Raw genomic sequence first — 11880 nt, 5'->3', positions numbered from 1 at the left:
CCCCCCCCCCCCCCCCTACTATAGACTTCAGAGACACTATTAGGGGACCACTAAGGTCTTTATAAAAGCATCCAAAGAGCACCATGTCAGTTAGAGAGTGCCATGGGAGCTTTAAGATAAACGTGTATGATTGTTTCTTGTAACTTCTGAATGCTTTGAGTTAGACATTAGGGAATTAGGGTTAGATAAGGTTAATATTAAGGCCTACGGTCTTTTTATGCCATTCTTGCACTTATGAGCTGTGTCTTCCATGAGCTTAAAATAACACTGTGCTTCTCAGATCTCTGCTACAGGGGTGTGTCATACAGATGCCTACACTCTGAGTGGCAGTGACCCCGAGGGACTTTTCCCTGTCATCTTGGGTCACGAGGGTGCTGGAACTGTTGAGAGCGTTGGTGAGGGTGTCACCAAATTTAAGCCAGGTATTGAGCTGCCACACATGATATGAAATTGTGTTGTGAATATGTACATTTATCATGATTTCTAATTATTCCCAATTCTCTTTCACCGAGGTGATACTGTCGTCCCGTTGTATGTGCCACAGTGTGGTGAATGCAAATTCTGCAAAAATCCCAAGACCAACCTTTGCCAGAAAATTAGGTAATGCTGCAAGACTCATGTATGCAATCTTGAGTTGAAATTCAAAAAATGTATTTCTTTGTGGCAGAACTTACAACCTCAATAGTTGGATTCACAGCCTCAGGTGTTCCACCCCAGGGCAACCAAATCAAAGCTCAGTCATCATTATTTTGAGCCTGCGCCTGCCCTGCATGAAAGTACAAAGCTGAGTTTCATCATACATGAAAAGAAATCCCCTTTTCCCTGTGCTTCCAACCTGCAGAGTAACCCAAGGCCGTGGCCTGCTCCCTGACAACACTTCACGCTTCACTTGCAAGGGAAAGCAAGTGTTTCACTTCATGGGGACCAGCACTTTCTCAGAGTATACTGTGGTGGCCGACATCTCTCTTGCCAAGGTGAACGCGAAGGCTCCACTGGATAAAGTGTGCCTTCTTGGTTGTGGCATTTCTACAGGTTACGGTGCTGCTCTCAACACTGCCAAGGTAGGTATCACGCCACGCCTTGTTACACTATGGTTATCTCTTTCCAAGATTGTTTTTTTTTTTTCCTAGTCAGTCCCTCCAGTAATCCAACCTATCACCGTGAATTTTGTGTGACTCGCAATTTTGACCAATCTCTGCAAATTAGACCATATTGGACCAATTTCCCCTGATTTCAACCAATCCCAGCAGTCCCACGTGCCAGCCTTTGCGTCAGTATGTGACTCTGAGAGCCAATGACCAAGCGGGAGTTAGAACGAGTCGACGTCACATGTACATTGCCAAATTAATTTCCTTGTTTCGGATATTAACACATGATGTGTGTGACTTGAACATCTCCCATTCACAAGCAACGTACAGCGAAAGACCGTGCAAAACATTTCAGACCGTCCTGGCAACCTTTATACATTTTGACGTCAATATAAGCTGTCACGTTTTTGTCACTCTAAAGTTGCTGAAATGCGACACACGCACACACAAACAAAACCGGAGATGAGATGTAAACAATGACGTAAATTGAGTTCAATAAGCCCAATAAGTCCTTTTATTAAACCGTTGAATGTGTCCCAGGCCAGGATAGGAAATTAACTAACAATGTAAATGTCATCAGGCTACTGACAGACATGTTCAAATTTCATTGATATTGACTTTCTGGTAGGTTACTAGAAAAACTCAGCCCAGAGTAATTTTATTCTCCCCAAACAAATTTCCTTTTTTATTTTTAACTTTTTTTGCAACTTTCACTGTCTCTTGCAACTTCATTGCAACAAACACACAAAAATTACATACAATAAATTTATCAAAGCTCCCTCAAAATGCCCCCTCAAAATGGGCCAACAATCTCAAAAAAGGCCAAAATCCTAAAGGGACTGCCTATTTTTGTAGTGACTGTTAATTTCACCCCAAAAGGTCAAAATGATTGAGTAATACTTCAAATCCTCACGCTGCTATTCTTCCTCATGCACACTCAGGTTGAGCCTGGTTCCACATGTGCTGTATTTGGCCTTGGTGCTGTTGGCTTGGCTGTTATTATGGGCTGCAAAGTTGCGGGGGCAACCAGGATCATTGGTGTGGACATCAACGCTGCAAAGTTTGAGAAAGCCAAGGAGTTTGGAGCCACTGAACTTGTGAACCCTAAGGACCACAGCAAGCCCATCCAGGAGGTTCTGGTGGAGATGACTGACGGGGGTGTGGACTATTCATTTGAGTGCATCGGAAATGTGCAAATCATGGTGAGACAAATTGTGAAAAAAAAACAAAAAAACATGCTGGACATCATTATATAGAAATGGCAAAAAGCAACATTTATCATTTTCATACAGTAACTGTGTTTATTTGTCATCATCAGTTGGTTGGTAGATGTACATAGTAGAGCCAGTGGAGATAAACAACGTGTGTACTCAACACCAGGCACAAGCAGCATCAGTTGGCATTTCATAGAAAACAGGAAAATTACCATTTTATTATTTCAGAGGGCTGCTCTGGAGGCGTGCCATAAAGGATGGGGTGAAAGTGTCATCATCGGCGTAGCCGGAGCTGGACAGGAGATCTCAACCAGACCTTTCCAGCTGGTGACGGGCCGAGTGTGGAGGGGCACAGCCTTTGGAGGTGACAGACTCCGTTAGATAATTACTTGTTGTAATGAGCTTAATGTGGTCTAGCTGCAGTTCCAACTTTCTGTGAGTTCAAAACCTTTTAGCATATTTTAGCATCAACTGGTTTAGGTTGAAGGTTTGTGACTTTAGCAGAGTTTAAAGTGGAGCTCAAACCTTTTTTTTTCTTCATAATTGGTCTCAAAGAGAGCAGCTGTTAATTAGCCTTAGAATAGTCATAGAACAACTGTCAAAGACATGCTGGTTTTGAACATAAGTTAAGCATGTAAAATACTGTAGTTTCTAATTTTTAGTGATTTCTTTGTTCTACCAAGTAAAGCTTGAAAACAAACATATACTGTATAGTTGGGGAATAAGTGCCTTTCCCAAAGCCTTTCGGTAAAACATGAGTTCTATTCAGTTTAGTTTTGGCTAAAGTTATTAATCTGGTTTCAATATTCACCCCCAGGGTGGAAGAGTGTGGAAAGTGTTCCTAAATTGGTGGAAGACTACATGAATAAGAAGCTGAAGGTGGATGAGTTTGTGACCCACACCCTGCTCTTTGAGCAGATAAATGAGGGATTTGACCTCATGCATGCTGGAAAGAGGTGAGAACGGTTAATTTATGCACAGTGGACAAGTATCTATTTTTTATTGTAAAGGGCCTTTCACTTTTTTGTTTTCTGCTGAGTCCTAACCAAATTTTTTTTTTCTTCTCATTGCAGTATCCGCACAGTGCTGACCTTCTGAAGTACCTGAATCATTGACATCCTTCACATTTGGCCTTTAAACAATCTCCTTTCATAGTTGCAGCACTTAATGTATGTCTCAACTTGTTTTGATAGCATAACTTTCACTAGTAGAACATTTTTATTAACAGCCCAATATATGTTTGAAACAAGTGTCATAAAAATGTTTTGAAAATGTATGTTTTTTTTATCTGCTTTTCCTCTTGTTGCGGACTAACATCAAGGCATTTATTAAGAACAGTCTACAATGAGTCTCTTTCAGGCCCATTTAATCACTCCTCCAAGGGTTTATAGCGTGAAAACGGCAATTAATCATATTATATAAGTGACAGTATACAGTACATTAATACTTAATCCTCATTAATGTAACACAATTCACCCTGAAAACACTTGCCAGATACTGAATATTGTGGGGCATACTGTGAAACATTCATCAAACATTTAATCCTTTTCATCATGTCTTAATTACTCTAACTCTGCTCCAACTGTTCACCTGGAAACTCAAAACTAATTGGAAATCAAAAAGTCAGAGATCATATGCTTTGTTGAGACAACCTGTATCTTGGTTACCTTCTATATTAAATAGTCAGGTGATGCACATGTATGCATTCTTAGGAAAAACCATAAATGATGCATTTTTCTAGTCAGGAGGAGACACTTTTTTTCCTCCTGGGGTGTGTCTTTTATTATTGTACAAAAATCGTTTTAATCTTCAATCCAGTAGTGTTTTTGTGCAGAAAATGTACATGAAAATATCCCATTCAAATACTATACATTTTGATATATACATATACCATATCTATATACTATACATTACCTCCTGGCATTTTAGGAATTACCTTGACACCCAGACAACGTGTAAAACATTGACATTTATGTTGACAGTAACACATAGACATCACCTAAAGCAATACTGCTAAAAGCCCATATTTCTGTAGTCAAACAGGCTTTGGACATCATCCTGAAAGATCATTCTGTATGGCTGACACTTTCATTGATTTTCTCATGTATTACTTGGTTTGTAAATACTTCTATAAACCACAAAAGAAAATTCAGGATCATGTTCACACGTAGTGTATGCTTTGATTTGAAGTACATCTTTTTCCCATATTTCTACTAATATACTTACAATAGTTACATGTATCTGATATATTCCTATTACTTCAATGGTAATTGATTACAAATAATGTGGATAGAATTAGTTTGTAATCTACCAATGATATAAATAGGTCAAGGAGTGCTGATCCAGTGTACGATCTTTGAGTGTACCACAGGAGCAACACTTTTGTCCATCTTTTTGCGCATGCGTTGTAGAGTACCAGATGGCCCAATCATCTATTTAACACACGCCAAAACCTGGTGGTGATTTCCAGAAGATGGCGACCGCTCTGGTGGTGAGTGCACTGAAACACACTGGTAGTGAAGTCGACTCCACAAGCTGTGCTTTTATCCACTGCTGAACCATCAATGATATAAGACAGCGACGGGTTTGAGACAGTCCGACAGTCTTTATTTTTTATTTTTTTCTAACTTCCTGTTAGTACATTTGACAGGTAACGTTAAGGAAAACCGAATTTGCAAGCCAAACCATTACATTAGCAGCACTCTAGATAAACACCGATATTAGTCGCTTTTTATCTAAGGGTTTTCCAAACGTTAAGGTTCGTAAGCACGTTTGTTTTAATCCCAACTGCTGCTAAACTGTCGTCAACCCAGGGGAATGACGCCTGGTTAAAACGCCTTGACCGAGTAGAAAACTTAAGTCTGTAATGTTAACGTTAGCGTGAGATGAGCTCTGAGGTTTGCGTGAATGAAAGACGCACGCGTCGTTAATGGCCAGGTCTACTGTGTAACGGGGATTTTTCTCAATTGTAGCAATAGGTAAGGGGTCAGGTAGGTCACTAGGACGGGGAAGTTTTAATGCTTCCTTTTGTGAAGACGTCTTCCACTCTTCTTGAGCAAGTCAATGGGCTAAGTTTATTTTGAGTTGATTAGAAAGTCATTCTACCTGTACTTAGGTCCAGAACATGGTTGGCTGTTGGTTATATTTGATGGGTGGATGGCATCGGCACATTTGGTAAAAATTAGGCCTAAATAGCCTATATATTAAAACCCAAAAGGAAAAGTTGTTTAACCCCTATTTCCTCCAGTGTCAAATTAACCACTGTTTTTAATTTTTTTTTATATCTCCCTACCACCAATATATTTGCCTCTAGAACCAATGGATTAATACTAGTTGAACCATCTTTTTTTTAATTCAGGGTTTATAAACCTCATTTATATGAAATTATCTCATCTGTGTTAGAAATAAAGCATACATTATGAATGATTTTTGACAGTTAAGATCAGAGAAAAGAAGGTAGGCCTAATGGATGATCACAGACATGTCAAAGTTTAGTCAGGATGGTGCTATGCAACGTAATAAATTACCCAAAATTTAATGTAAGTAAAGATCTGATCCTTAATTTCACACGTGAAGAGCGTTTTATGGAACCATGCACATTATTTTGGGCAGTTTGGTTGAAAGAAACACAAATATGTGATATAGAAACTTTAAGAATGGGTGACATTTGATCTGAGGAAAACAGTAGGGTTAATTTTGTTCAGGACATAGTTGCCAAAAACATCAATACAAAAGCAGGCATGAGACTGGGTAAAATGAATAGTCTCATGGACAAGGTTAAGCATTTTATCTTTATTTTTTTAAATGAACTATTGTTTAAAATTTACAGAATCTTAATTTGGTCAAATACAGCGCAGAATTACGCAAAATCAAACAACTGTGACAAAGAGGAACAATCCCCCCAAAAAAACATGTGCATGACTGTCACAGGGTGCTGTCTCATGTTCTCCATTTCCCAAACGCCAACTTCTCCTTAACCGCTCACACTCCAGACAGTCTACAATCCACCTTCCTCACACACTGTTAAAGTATCACAGCTACGACCATAACAATACATTAGAATTAAAAGTTATATCCACACTATACAAGTTGGATAATTACAAACAATGTAACCATCCCAATAGCTGTCATCGCAGATGGCACAAGAGAAACGTTCAAAGAACCCACAACAATTCAATTTTTCCTTTTTTTTTTATTTTTTATTTTTTTTTTTTTTTTTAAACCCCTTTGTTTTTGTTTCTTAGGTGTCAACTTCGGTTCCTGCTCATCCTGAAAAGGAAAAATGTGAAACAATAATTCAAAAGGTTATGAGTCCAGAAGCCTACATCAAGCATCCTTTACAAAACAAGTGAGACCACGTCTCTATTTTTTTTCTTCTCACATCTAATCTCTCATCACATCTCAATATCAGGTACAATAGTTTCATAGGACATTTGTGCATCTCTTTTAGAGTAACGAGTTGTTAATGAGCAACGTGACTTATGAGGTAAAACATGCAGTTTGTCTGTACTATCTCCTATTTGATTTGCAGGTGGGCTCTTTGGTTTTTCAAGAATGACAAAAGCAAAACATGGCAAGCCAACCTTCGTCTGATCTCAAAATTTGACACTGTAGAAGACTTCTGGGCGTAAGTATATGGTTATTTGGAGTTTCACACATCAGTCATATTCAAATGTAAATGGTGTTCCATAACATCCTGAATTTGATAAGACAAATAAATTGGATTGCTTTTTTTGTGGCAGGACGAGAGTTTAGTCTTAATCTTTTATTGTGTGTGTGTGTGTGCCAGTTTATACACTGTGGATCAGTATACATTTGATGGATTATCAATTGTTAGTTGTTGGTAACACGTGTAGTTACAATTCGTATTAAACCAGGTTTTCAGCCAGGCTGCCAAAAGGTTTTCTGTTGTTTACCATAAAATGTCCTCCTTCCTTTCCTAGTTTATATAATCACATTCAGCTATCAAGTAACTTGATGTCTGGCTGTGACTACTCATTGTTTAAGGTAAGCATGCTTTTTATATACCGACTCGTGAAGTCTCTTAGCTTCCACTGTTAATAGATATTCATCTTAATTCAGGGGACTGGATTTAGCCAGTTTGTGCCAAGGGCTGTTGTTCAAAACCAGGAAGAAACATTTTTTCATTTGTGGTATTGTAATTTTGCTCCATTTAGAGCACACACACTATCTTATCACAAATGAACCAAGACCATTAAAAATGAACTCAAGTGGCCTGATGGGTAATTTATTCATTTGAGCTTTGTTGTCTTGAGACCCTCCATCACCAGTGATGCATGTACCCATATGGCGGTTGTGGTGGGGGGGTTCAAAACTGTTTATTCCTGTTACTGGCTGCAAGTCATTTAATTTCACTGCGCTTCACTTCATCTTCTCTGATGGCCAAAAAGAGCTTACGAAGAAAGGTAGTTTTGATCATCAGTCAAGACTGAAACTGGATCCCATCTGTCATAAATTGGATAGTTAGAAACTGATGGAAAGGTGGTGCTTTGTGCTGCAATATGGAGCAAAATTCCTAGCTGTCAGATGCAGGTTACCAAATGCATATCTAACTAGAAAAGATGTGTTTCTTGACAGTTGCCTTGCTAAGCAGATGAATTGTGTAATCACTTTCAGTTGGGTGTGGGCGTGGGTGGTTGACTGTCAAACGTCCATTCACGGTAGGATAGTAGGATACAGCTGTTAAAACATAATAGCAATGGAAGCAAAAAATGGTATCGGACCATCTCTAGTTGAAAATAGTTAAGTAAAATGCTTTAGGAAAATAAGTTATTAGACGGACTAAAAGTCCAAGTCGCTTACCCAACGTCACCACAATCTCTTCCAACTCCCTACGAGTAGCCCCGATTTCTATAATGGTTTTCACCTTTTTTGATAATTCTGCCTTCGTCTTGGAAGAATACGGTCAAGTCCAACAAGGAGACAGCCATATTTCTGACTGATATTATTTGAGACAAGAGATGTAGTTCACTAAGCTTTACGTCAAATCGTTTATCTCTTGACATGTAAAATTATCTTAAATGTACACACCATTTGTGAAATGCATGCCACAATTTGAACCTGACCAAAAAATAGTCTCACCAGCTGCTGTTCACATTTTTTTTTTAAAGATAGGTCCCATGGACCAGAAGTAGAAGTCTCTCTATTTGCTGTAAATTAAGTCTGTTCAGAGGGGCGGTGTAACTTACTAATTTCAGCTTGTGTTAGCGCCATCCTGTATTTAAACTTAAGGTTTTATTTTTTCTTAAAACAGACAAAATTAATAATTTACTTTTTTCCTTTGAAGAAAAATTTATATTTGAATGTTTCTTCTATGCAATGTAACATGACACGTACCGTATTTTACTATCTAATAGGAACTGTGTAAGCCACTCTGTAATGTAGCGTTCTATGGGAAGCTACTTTTGTCTCCATGTTAGGCTCTTAATAGATTGCTTATTTAAAAAAAATCACATCCATGTTGTTCCTAGCTATACACATGCTGGCTCACAACTGAGAATGTGGTCAAACCAGAACTGCATATCAAAATGTCAAAGCTGGCTACAAAGTTGATCAGTGTGTCCCTTCTATCAAGTGGAATAGCCTATAAATATATAAATATATTTAGTTATCATATGAATTGGTAATTCAATTTAAGTTTTGTGAAGCCTTTTATAGGAACACTGAAACGTAGCTACTTTCTAATAAGTGGTTTTGCTACATGTACTATTTGCTCCTATCCTGATCTAAAGGGAAACGGATAAAGCCTTTAACTATGAAGAAGTTGGGATATTTGTTGTGTTGTGAGCTTTGACCTTTTTTAATGTGGATACAGGATGGGATTGAGCCAATGTGGGAGGATGGACGGAATCGACGAGGTGGCCGCTGGCTGATAACTCTGTCCAAGCAGCAGCGTAGAGCAGACCTGGATCGGTTCTGGTTGGAGACGGTATGTTCACGCATGTCGAGTCTCGGTTACTTTTAACTATACCATTGTTAGTTTTATCTGTAGGCCTTTATCAGCATGGATATTTTGTCACATCCCAGGAGGAAAATCAAATTTAGACAATATAATTAATGACGGCTGAATTCCATTTGGCTGCTTTATTACCAGCGTGCTGGTGTCGTGCTTACTGGCTCACTGTCCTGGCTTACTGGGACACTTGAATAGAAAGGCGCCATTGTTGGTGTTATTTTGCAACAAGGCATTTGTGAATAACGTTTGTTTTTCCTGCAGCTCTTGTGTCTTGTGGGTGAAGCTTTTGATGACCACAGTGACGATGTGTGCGGCGCCGTCATTAACGTCCGAGCCAAAGGAGATAAAATAGCAATATGGACCACAGACTACGAAAACAAAGAAGCCATCACACACATAGGGTGACCTAAAGATGCCACACTTATTGATGACAAATGTTAAGATGTCAAAAAGAATACCAACATTTCTTTATACATGTAAACAGGTTGTTGGGTTCTTTTTTTTTCTAGTCTTTTCTTTCTTTTTTAACTCTGAAAGTATTTTAATCCCAATAGTAAATGCTACTACCATTTGACTCACTAGCATAGGGGTAGATATCTGTTTGGCTTAACAGGTGGACAGGAACCCCCCCCCCCCCCAGTGTTTTTAAACTTTTCAAACCTGTGGGGCAAAAACACAGCATCACTAGATTGTCGCAGCAAACTAGTTTTCTACAACAGGATAGAGTAATGGCAATTACATTGGGGAGGAATATGTATCTTAGAGTCTGAAATGTTTTTCTGTATATTTGCTAATATGCAATATGTTTCTTTTTGCCTTTTTTTTTTAGTCGTGTTTACAAAGAGAGATTAGGCGTTCCTCCAAAAGTGATCATCGGGTACCAGTCACATGCAGATACCGCGACAAAGAGCGGCTCCTCAACCAAGAACAAGTTTGTTGCCTAAGGACTGTTAACCAGTATCATCAACCATGCCTTTTTCTGTTGGCAGCATAGATTTTCTGTAATCTTTCTTACATTTTTATCCACTAACAAATATTTGAAGTGGAGATAAAATTTCTACCTTTCAGTTTGCCTGTTTGTTGCTACTTAACCAAAGCTTTTGTTTATGGTAAGGGTATGTGCAGTTTAAATGTAGCACGATCATCTGAGAAATGATTATTTTTTGTGGTGGTGGGCTTAAGATGGGTAAAAGATTATGTGATACCCACATTTCATTTTCTAATGCAGCTGCATATTTGTGGAGAATTTGATTTATCATTCCCTTAGTGTATGTCAGTTATTTTTCTTAAAGTACTTAACATTAAAGGCAAAAAGAACAAAGTGAAACCCGTTCTACTTTTGGTATAAACTAGCTCTTTATTACTCTAGTGCCACACAGTCAAATTACAATATACTGTACATGTATGGCTTTGTTGCACATATAGTTACAAGGTGGAATTTTAAACCATACATTGTGATCAAACCCACATCTTAAAGTTTACACATTTATAGAATACCTTTTTTTTAATTCAGCAGTATGAGCAGTTTTGACGTCTTTTGTGGAGTTGTTTTTCAGGTTGATAATTATTTCAAAGTCGCTTTATTGCTGACGTTGCAAATAGGATGTCCTTTATCTTTAGTTTCTTGTGCAATATGTGAAGTGTTGACGTTTATGTACTCATGGTGCTTCATAATGAGTTAGTGGTATATTTTGAAGTTGACTTATTTGCCACTTGAGTAAAATACAAATTTCTCACCAAAATGGACTTTGAAGCATACTGATTTATCACTGGAGGAAATGCAAGCTGTTCATGCCTGAGCTTTTGATATACTTTTTCTCTTGTATACAAATCTCTAGAATTTTGAGTTTAAGAGCACAAAGATGTCAATGATAACTGCATTTTGTATCGCGTATGATATTTTCCAAATGTACATATTGTTTGATATGTACAATGTTCAGTTAAGTCAACTTGTTTGGTCAGTTTACAAAGTAGAAATATTTCCATTGCAGATTTTGTTTTGATTGTGGCATAAGAAAACGTTTAGGAGAGATTGAACTGTGCCTTTACTGTAACACATTGCCTGATATTTCTCAGTAGTAAAGGAGTTATGTAAATAAAACATGTACAGTTCAAAGGTGTTTCACTCATGAACAGCTTATTTTGATAAAATCACAATTGTATGGCATATATTCAAATACTTTAGTGGTGGTTTAGAGGCAGGGAACCTAATATAAAAATGATCTTAAGTAATATCAGGTATGATTATTGTAAGAATATATACTTTAAAAATGAAATATGCTTCAATATATTTTGGTCGTTGGCATTGCATTTAAGGGAATTATTTTAAAGACTAAAAGACATCTGTAAGTAAACTGCCTTGTAACCTTCCATTGCATCTTTATGAAAGCGCTATATGTATGCTAATACTGGGCTACTCGGCAATTTCTCACAGCATCTGTAAGGAGCTCTCATCACTCATTTAACAATGCAAGAAGTGTTTTCTTGAGGCTGAAAATGATTGTAATGTCACCCAGCACTATTTACTCTTCTCTCCTGTTACGCTGTGTGAGGTTTGTAATGTGATTTTCTTTCTTTTTTTTTGCTCCCTAACAATTTAAGA

At 37.9% G+C, this 11880-nt stretch overlaps 2 protein-coding genes across 2 annotated transcripts in view; both read left to right on the top strand.

Annotated features, from left to right (window-relative positions):
* Positions 1-3551, top strand: part of LOC117951574 (alcohol dehydrogenase class-3) — a 4720-nt gene extending 1169 nt beyond the window's left edge. The window contains exons 3-9 of the mRNA XM_034883336.1: positions 281-422; positions 513-600; positions 842-1061; positions 2030-2290; positions 2531-2666; positions 3120-3258; positions 3376-3551. Of these exons, the coding sequence (XP_034739227.1) occupies positions 281-422; positions 513-600; positions 842-1061; positions 2030-2290; positions 2531-2666; positions 3120-3258; positions 3376-3400 (1011 nt within the window). The 3' untranslated portion in view covers positions 3401-3551. The remainder of the gene's footprint in view (positions 1-280; positions 423-512; positions 601-841; positions 1062-2029; positions 2291-2530; positions 2667-3119; positions 3259-3375) is intronic.
* Positions 3552-4691: 1140 nt separating this feature from the next.
* Positions 4692-11297, top strand: eif4ea (eukaryotic translation initiation factor 4ea). The gene is made up of 7 exons (XM_034883338.1): positions 4692-4793; positions 6547-6650; positions 6834-6929; positions 7246-7309; positions 9138-9251; positions 9540-9679; positions 10108-11297. Exons 1-7 carry the CDS (start codon positions 4776-4778, stop codon positions 10220-10222), a joined length of 651 nt encoding a protein of 216 aa, XP_034739229.1. The 5' UTR covers positions 4692-4775; the 3' UTR covers positions 10223-11297.
* The last annotated feature ends 583 nt before the right edge of the window (positions 11298-11880 follow it).

This window comes from Etheostoma cragini, chromosome 10 (assembly GCF_013103735.1).
Source record: "Etheostoma cragini isolate CJK2018 chromosome 10, CSU_Ecrag_1.0, whole genome shotgun sequence".
Classification (NCBI taxonomy): Eukaryota; Metazoa; Chordata; class Actinopteri; order Perciformes; family Percidae; genus Etheostoma; species Etheostoma cragini.
This window is presented reverse-complemented; position numbering and strand designations above follow the sequence as displayed.